General features: G+C 47.3%; 1 protein-coding gene across 1 annotated transcript in view; it reads left to right on the top strand.

Annotated features, from left to right (window-relative positions):
- The first annotated feature begins 425 nt into the window (after positions 1-425).
- The window catches only part of ADGRA3 (adhesion G protein-coupled receptor A3), a 124,739-nt gene continuing 116,151 nt past the window's right edge, over positions 426-9,013 (top strand). The window contains exon 1 of the mRNA XM_059381740.1: positions 426-679. Within this exon, the coding sequence (XP_059237723.1) occupies positions 426-679 (254 nt within the window). The remainder of the gene's footprint in view (positions 680-9,013) is intronic.

Below are 9,013 nucleotides of genomic sequence, written 5' to 3'. Positions count from 1 at the left end.
CGAGCGCGCTCTTCCTAACCCGAGCCGCGGGCGGCGGGAGGCGCGAGGAGAGGAGCGGAGGAGGAGGGGGAGGAGGGAAGAGGAGGAAGGGAAAGGGGCGGCGGCGGCCGCGGGCGGGGAGGAGCCGCCGCGGGCAGTGGCCGTGGGAGGCGGCGGCAGCGACGGTGGAGGAGGAGGAGGCGGCGCTCTCGCCGGGCCAGAGAGCGGCGCTGGGACCCGCGCGGCCGTGACCCCGCGGCTCCCCGGAGGCCGAGCGCGGCCGCTGCGGACAAAGGAGCATGTTGGCGCCGAGGAGGGCCCGTCCTGCGGCCGCCATGAGGCTCCGGGCGCCGCCGGGCCCGCGCCGCGCCCCCGCCAGCCCGGGCGCCGGCCGGGCCCGCTAGGCCAGCCCGCCGCCGTTCGGCCCGCAGGCCCCGGCCCGCCGCATGGAGCCGCCCGGGCGCCGGCGGGGCCGCACACCGCGGCCGGCGCCGCTGCTGCTGTCGCTCACGCTGCTCGCGCTGCTGGCGGGCGGAGGCGGCGGCGGCGCCGCGGCGCTGCCCCCTGGCTGCAAGCACGACGGGCGGCCCCGAGGGGCCGGCAGGACGGCGGGCGCCGCCGAGGGCAAGGTGGTGTGCAGCAGCCTGGAGCTCGCGCAGGTCCTGCCCCCCGACACGCTGCCCAACCGCACGGTCACCCTGTGAGTAGCCTCGCGCCGGGTCGTCTCCCTGGGGCGCTTTCTGGTCGCGCGGCTTTCTCTCCGCGCAACTTTGGAGAGGGGTCCTGCCGGCACCCACGCGCCTTTGTGCGAATGAAGCTGCAGGCACGGGTGGTGCTGGGGTGGTTGGCCTGGCAGGCGCGCATCTTGGGGAAGGCAAGTGAATCTGCCCCAGCGGCGCCTTCCAGTTCCGCTAGTTTGCAAAGTAAAAGTTTTCGGGTTCCCCGACGCGCCCCGCGCAGTCAGGGCGCAGCGCTCCTGTGGCTGCGCGGTGCCACGTGAGGATGCAAGTAAACATGCAGTCGGCGGAGTTGTAGCTCTTTCATTCCGTGCTGGGGCTCCCAGAAAACACAGTGCTCCGTAGAAGCGCGGGACTTTCCGCTTCTGTGCACATTAACTTACACGGCCGTGAAGTTTGCAAGCATAGTTTGCAGAATACCAAAACAGCCCGGGACTTGGAACGCCCGCGTGTGTAATTCCCAAACCCCCAGGCTCCCCTGGCCTTCCGTTCTTAGTTTTGTCATAGTAAAAGAACACTTTTTAAAATGGAGTTGTTACTAAGGGCGAGAAATACATTTCAGGTGGAACATTTCAGGTGCACCTTCCAGTACGGTTTTCATGGGTTTGAGCACTCATTTAAAAGTCCAGAAATTTGGGATTGAAAACTGGGTTTCTTGAGCCTTCCATCTCGAGGGTCTTGATATTTGAGGTGAGTTTCCCACCAGGAAGGAGAAGTTTTTGGTCTCATAACACCCTTTGTGCTCAGACTCACGTTCTAGTTTTGCAGATGTGGTTCTGCCCATTCTGGCTGGACACTTGGTTTTATTTTCGGAACTATGAAATGGTTTGGCAAAGTTTAAGTGTTTCTAGTGGATATTTTGTCGAACTGAAATACGAGCCCCCTCTATCTTCTTCTGGTTGGTTTCCTAAAGAAGAATCAAGGCTACCACTGTAAAAGCAGGGAGAGCTCCATGACCTATGAAAAGCTTAAAATATGGTTTAAAATACGGCGTAAAATATGGTTTTTAATTTAACCCAAATTAAGTGGGATGTATGGGTAAGAGAAGTAATAATTTTTATTACACCTTTGTTCTCTCGTTTCCATTTGTTTGAATTACGAAAGTTTTAACACTGGAAAACTGTATGTGTTTCTGTTTATGGAGGCATGAAAATGGGTAAAATAGTTTTTGTTTGACTCCTTTACTGACGCTTGACCATTTGGTAGTGGCAGCAGCTGTATTTATTTATTTCTTAGCCAGTTCTTTGAAGTGGAAATTTTGGATATGAGACCTTTAATTACAGTCTTGAGTCAAGTAGAGAAAAACCCCTGTGTTGGAGGTATCCCTTTATAACTTTGCAGAAGTTAGTCATCATACATTTGGGTTCTGGATCAGTGGCACTCCAGCTGATTCAAGTTTAGGTCAAGTTTTTTCAGAATGTCAGCAGTTTTAGCAGTATTAAATGGGCTATTCGTAAATGGTGTTTGCTTTGCAGATTTTTAGGAGGTATGGAAAATCACTCTTCAGCACATTATGTTAAACTATTTCAGTGAATTTTTCATGAGCAGATTAAAATATAAATGCCTTTGAAATGTCATAATCCAGTATTTTTTGCACCTGAAACCTCTTTAGATGAAAATAAAATTAACAGAATTTAGTGAGTGAGAAGAACTTAGAATTAATTTAAGGATCAGCTGACATTCTGGATTAAGTTGGGTGAAGGTATATGGGACCTGGGAGAGGGTCTTCTGGGCCAGTCCCCTCAATTTACTAGGGAATAAATGAGAGAATCATAGCAGATAAGTGACTTGCCCAAGTTCCTATAGAGATTGAGTGACAGGGTCCATGTCCCAGATTTCCGCTGTGCAGCTCAGATGCTTTCTCATCTTTCCCCAGACCTTCATCTTTCTTTCCTTCCTCTCCCTTTCCCCCTCCTCCCCTTCCTCTCCCCTCCTCCCCCTCTTTCCCCCCACCTCGTACTTTTTTAAAGATTTTATTAATTTATTTGACAGACAGAGATCACAAGTGGGTAGAGAGGCAGGCAGAGAGAGAGGAAGGGAGGCAGGCTCCCTGCTGAGCAGAGAGCCCAGTGCTGGGTCAATCTGAGCCACCCAGGTTCCTCTTTATCTTTCTTCTTAGTTCAACAGTTGTGGGTGTGTGTGTTTCCTGGGTAGTAGGCAGCACATTGAGGTTTAGACTAGGTGTTAATTTCCTCAGGGTGTGGCAAATTACCACACATTCTGCGACATAAAACAACAAATTTCTTTTTTCACAACTCTGGAAGCCACAATTTGGAAAATCAAGGGGTGGTCAGAATGGTGCTTTCTTTGAAGGGCCTTTCAGCTCCTGACCTGCCTTGGATTGCAGCACCCCAGCGCCAGTCTCTGCCTCTGTCTTAAGGTCGGTTCTTTCCTATGTGCCTCTATGTTTCAGATACTGTTCTTTCTCTTATAAGGACACCAGTCATTGAGTTCAGTTTTGACCCTAAGCCCAGGATGATCTCAAATAAGGGTGCATAACTTAATTACATCTGCAAAGACCTTATTTCCAAATAAGGTCACTTGTAGAGGTAACCAGGTGTGAGAACTTTGGACTCCTTTTGGGGGCATATTGTTCAACTCACTAAAGAATAAATAAATAAAACAAGGTCTGTATTCAGGAACATATGAGTATTGGGAGAGAAATATTCATGAATTCAGAGCAGTATGGTAAATGCTCTAATACTGGTGTGCACATTAGCAAAAGGAACTCAGGAGGGCAACCAAAGTCCCCTTGGGACATAGTTGGTGGGATCCAGGATCTTAGGCTCCTGAGCCAACTTGAGAAGGATGAGATGGATAATTGTGAACAAAACAGTGAGTGATAAGTCAAGGGGAGGAGATGAGGAGTATGGTCAGTGGGAGACCCGCCCCACCCCCAGGCATGCCCTCAGGCTTGGAGGCAGCAGTGTTGCTGCTCTGTGCAGTCAGTGTTGCTAGATGTCAAGGGCAAGTGTTCACTGCCTGGAGTGGTCACAGAAGTCTGTAAAGGCGGGGTCAAGGCCAGGCAGTATCTCTGGCTTGAGTTTTAATCCCTTGGGTATGGCCAACGTCTTTCAGGAGAACTATGATATGGCTGCCACAAGGAAAATTGATGGGATAGAATTTTTCTTTTCTTTTCTTTTTTTCTTTTAAATAATGGAAGATAAGGTAATTTCTACCTAGGGGGTAAACTGTACTTCAGCATAGCCAAGAGCTCATATACTTTGACTACCTTAGTGCACAACATTTACTTTCTTATTTAACTGGGTTTATGAAGAAGTCCAACAGAAATCCTCAAGCACTCTTGTTTCCTGTATCATGTAGTCTTTTGTATTAAAGAATTAAATTCTTTAATTCCTGCCCTATTATTTATATCCAAACACATGAATAGAATAACTTTCCAATATTTTTGTTGGAAATAGAAGTTATTCTATTCATGTGTTTCATTTGAAATGCTGCTCGATATTTTGTTTTAAAAATTATTAAGTCTTCAGTGATAGAAGGTTTTTACAAATTTAGCCCTGATAATCAGATGTGTTTTTACCCATAATGATTCTAGGTAAAGGTTTTCTTCTTTTTCTTCTTCTTCTTTTTTTTTTTAATTTATGATTTGTCAAGTAACTTCGGGACAAAGTCCATATTTTTATTAGACTGTTCATCAAAGTAACATAATGCGTGAGTTTTGTTTTCGTGAGTTTTGTTTTTTACTTTGTAAAACATTATGCTTGTTTTTGCCGTCAAAGACCTGATAACCAGACATCAACCAGGGTACACAAAAGGGAATGCTTGTATTGTTTAGATACCTAAACCTAGTTGGAAGAAAGGTTTTGCACAAAAGCAGCATTTAGGGAACAATTGTAGAGTATCTGTGATTAAATAATAAATCCTGTAGTGCCAACTGTTTAAATGCTCTAGGAAGCCTGATAAGAGGGGACATCAGTGGGGCTTTGGTGGTGCTGGGAGGTTTAATGGAAGTTTGGACTTGAGCATGGCCTGAGGAAAGGAAAAGATTGGATTGAGTGGGGCATTCTGGAGTTCAGGGTAGGGGTGTGGACAGAGTGGTTCTACTCCAGGGGAAAGGTGGTGTTTTTTGGAGCCAGTGGGCTGTATTGGGTGTTTACAGCCCAGGTGTGGTGGAGGTCAGTTAGGGGAGTATGTACAGGTGGGAAGGGGAGGTGGCTCAGGCAGAAACTCCAGGGACCAGTAGTGGAGCCTGAGAAGGTGCAGGTGGTCAGGTGGGGGACTTAGAGGGGAGAATGTGGTCGTAGAAGCCAAGGTACATTCAGGTTTGAAGGAAGGAAGGATTCCGCAGTTGAGAGATGCTGAGAGACCAAATCTAGGAAACGGAGTTGCTGGACACTGAGTTGGCTGGCCTGGAGCTTTGGCGCCCTCTGTGGACCGGAGGCCATGAGGGCAGGTTGGGGCAGCTTGAGGGAGTAGGAGGGGCGGGAGGACGGTAGTAGTAGCAACTGAAAGAGGAAGAACTGGGGCTCCTGGGTGGCTCAGTCATTAAGCAGAAAGCATCTGCCTTTGGCTCAGGGCATGATCCCAGCCTCCTGGGATCGAGCCCCGCATCAGGCTCCCTGCTTGGCGGGACGCCTGCTTCTCCCTCTCCCACTCCCCCTGCTTCTGTTCCCTCTCTCTCTTGTCTCTATCAAATAAATAAAATCTTTAAAAAAAAAGAGGAAGAATTTGGGGGCGAAGGAAGGTTTCTTAGGGACACTTAATGAGCATACACTGGGCAATAGCTTGGGAGTGGGAGAAATGGATGCTGGAAAGTGAGATGGGGTGGGAGAACGCACGGGAGCAGGTGCTGCTGGCAAAGGGCGCAGTTCATCCCCATGTCAGGAGAGAAGGGCGTGGTGAAGCAGAGGATATTGGGAGTTTCTGCCCCATTGCTTTTATTTTCCCAAAGAATTCAGGGAGGCACGGTGAGGGAGAAAGGGGCAGCAGGTGGTGCGGAGTGGAAGGAGACACAGGAGTGGGACGTCCTTCTGGAAACGGAGAGTGAGCACGCTGGGGATCACAGAAGCCTCAGCAGAGTGGACTTCTGTCTATTTCTGCCTTGTGGTCAGATTCGAGGGGACAGAGATGGTCAGCTCAGTTCTTTGTCCAGCCGCTTTCAGCCCCAAGGTGTGACTAGCTGGGACTGGCCTGGTGGCTTCTTGGCCCAGGAAGTGCATCAGAAGGAGAAACTAGAGCTGTGGCCTGAAGTCTTATGGGTCAGGGTTTTTCTTTTTTCTTTTTCTTTTTTTTTTTTTTTTAAGATTTTTATTTATTTATTTGACAGAGATCACAAATAGGCTGAGAGGCAGACAGAGAGAGAGGAGGAAGCAGGCTCCCTGCTGAGCAGAGAGCCCAATGCGGGACTCGATCCCACGACCCTGGGATCATGACCTGAGCCGAAGGCAGAGGCTTTAACCCACTGAGCCACCCAGGTGCCCCAGGGTTATGTTTTTATCTTTGAATTCGAAGTCTTCCTTACCTCTGCAGCCTCATTTCCCAGTACTCCCAGTACAAATTCCATTTTCTTTTACTGCACGTGGGTTGAGTCACGGAGAATACTGTAGGCACTGTGCTGTGCTGAATGCTAGGGCTGTTCAAGGAGAAAAATAAGACATGATTCTTTCATCTAAGGATTGGTCCTATACCCAAAGTCTCTGCTTAATCTAAGTGTGCCTCTTATTGTCCCTGAGCAGGGCTTAGACTTGGTTTCCTATGTGTCTCTGGTTAGTCTGTCACTTTTGCCTGGAATCCCTGTCCTGGTAAATTCTGGGTTCTTCACTGCTGCGAGCTTTTTTCTCCCATTCTGGCTTTTGATCCGTCCCTTCTCTGAGCCCAGGTGGTGCTTACCATCTGTGTTGTGTGTCACTTTATGTGACACTTGATATTGTTCTCCTAGAGCACATACCGTTTTTTTTTTTAATGATTTTTTTTTTTCAGTGTTCCAAAATTCATTGTTTATGCACCACACCCAGTGCTCCATGCAGTGCGTGCCCTCCACAATACCCACCACCAGGCTCACCCAACTCCCCCACCCCCCCAACCCTTAGTTTGTTTCTCAGAGTCCACAGTCTCTTATGGTTTGTCTCCCCCTCTTCTCTCCATCTCCAGTATCCTCCATGTTATTCCTTATGCTCCACAAGTAAGTGAAAACATGATAATTGACTCTGTCTGCTTGACTTATTTCACTCACCATAATCTCTTCCAGCCCTGTCCATGTTGATACAAAAGTTGGGTATTCATCCTTTCTGAGGGAGGCTTAGTATTCCATTGTATATATGGACCACATCTTCTTTATCCATTCGTCTGTTGAAGGGCATCTTGGTTCTTTCCACAGTTTGGCAACTGTGGCCATTGGTGCCATGAACATTGGGGTACAGATGGCCCTTCTTTTCACTACATCTGTATCTTTGGGGTAAATACCCAGTAGTGCAATTAATTGTAGGGTCATAGGGTATAGAGCACATACCTTGAAGGGAAGGATTGGGAAACCTGTCTTTAGCCCAGTGCTTAGAGTATGGGTGAGAACATAGTTGTTCCTTATTGACGAGAGTCATATTAACAAAGATAATACTGTATGATGGGACAAAAGGACAAGTGCAGGGGTGGAAGAGGGGTGTAAATTCAGATTTTTACCCTATTACAGCAAATGAGAGCAGTTATTTATTTGGGCAGCATTTCATGGCTGTAGGGTCCCCAGTTCAAGAAGGGTAACATACCCCAGTTCAAGGGTATGTTAAATCTGTTTATAGTTACACTTCCTTTAAAAAATATTTATTTATTTATAAAGGTTTTATTTATTTATTTGTCAGAAAGAGAGGGAGAGCCACAGGCAGAGGGAGAAGCAGGCTCCCTGCTGAACAAGGAGCCCGATGTGGAACTCGATCCCAGGGCCCTAGGATCATGACCTGAGCTGCAGGCAGACCCTTAACTGACTGAGCCACCCAGGCATCCCAAGATGCCTGAGAGAGACAGTGGGTACATGTATGTGAGTGGTGGCGGGGGGCGGGGCAAAGAGAGGGAAAGAGAGAGAATCTCAGGCAGACTCCCCACTAAGGTTGGAGTTCAACGCAGGACTCCATCCCGGGTCTCTGAAATCCTGATCTGAGCCAAAATCAAGAGTTGGCTGATTAACCTGCTAAGCCACCCAGCCCCCCCCCCCCCCCCAATTTACAGTTGATTTAAGTGATCTTATGTGTGCGGTGATTGTGCACATGAGACAGTATGGTGGCAAGTTGCTCAGAAATATTGCAAAATTTGGGGCAAAAGCCAAATATTAATTTTTTTCCAATATGGTGAGAAGGTGTTACATGACCCATCCTCTGAATCTTGTTGCTTCTTGCCTGCTTGGAGTGCTCCAGCATTGTCAGGAGTGTATGAGAGAAGTTGGTAGGTTTGGCAATAAACCACGAGTTAGAATACCAGGAACAAAAGAACACATGAACCTTTGGAGATCCTTGCTCCAGTTCACCTGCTTTTCTCAGGAGCCTATAATGATGTTTTTGAAAAGTGGACTGGTCTCCCCCCACTGCCCCCCAAAATCAGAAGTAGAATCTCTTGAAAGTAAGTCCGAAAAAGACAGTGCAAAGTTTTAGTATCATCAATGATTTTTTTTTTCCTATTTAGCTGCATGTCTGAAATATTGGCTGTGTTCCTGTGGAGGAACTTTAAATCTAGAGAATACAGCTCGTTTATTGTTGTGTCAACATTTTTTTCATACACAGACAAAAATTAGGATACAGAGTCCCTTAAATTTTAGTAGCTTATTAAATCAGGTTTTGCAAAGATAAGGAATTGATAGATGCATACGTGCTCAATGAGGTTTTAATTGTTGCCCGACTAAATTTATTTTAAGACTTAATATAATTTTAATGCTTTGTGTATGGTGTAGCTTGCAGAATTCTGTTCAAATGCAGAGGATTTTAATCTGAGGAGAGAGTTTTAAAGAAAGTAAGCATCCTTTCCCAAGCTGTTTTTTTGTTGTTGTTTGTTTTTCTTTTTTTCTTCATGACTAAACTTTTCAGAAATTTTGCTTGTCTGGTAAGGGCCTGCCTGTTGGATTTGGGGGAGCAGAGATGTAGAAAGCATCTCACAGAAGGCACGTGTGTATTTTAGTACCAAGCAGAACACAAGGCTTGTCACCAGGGAAGCATTTCTTGTCCTTAGATCCCTCCTATTCAGGGTTTAAAGGGAACAAAAAGAGTTTAATGGATTGTGTAAGAATTATTCAGGACAAATCCCCCCCACCCTCAGCACCCTCCCCCCGCACCCCCGGTCTTCTTTTTCCTTTTTGT

Source organism: Mustela nigripes, chromosome 1 (assembly GCF_022355385.1).
Source record: "Mustela nigripes isolate SB6536 chromosome 1, MUSNIG.SB6536, whole genome shotgun sequence".
Taxonomy (NCBI): Eukaryota; Metazoa; Chordata; class Mammalia; order Carnivora; family Mustelidae; genus Mustela; species Mustela nigripes.
The sequence above is the reverse complement of the archived record's forward strand: the minus strand, read 5'-3'. Positions and strand labels throughout refer to the sequence as shown.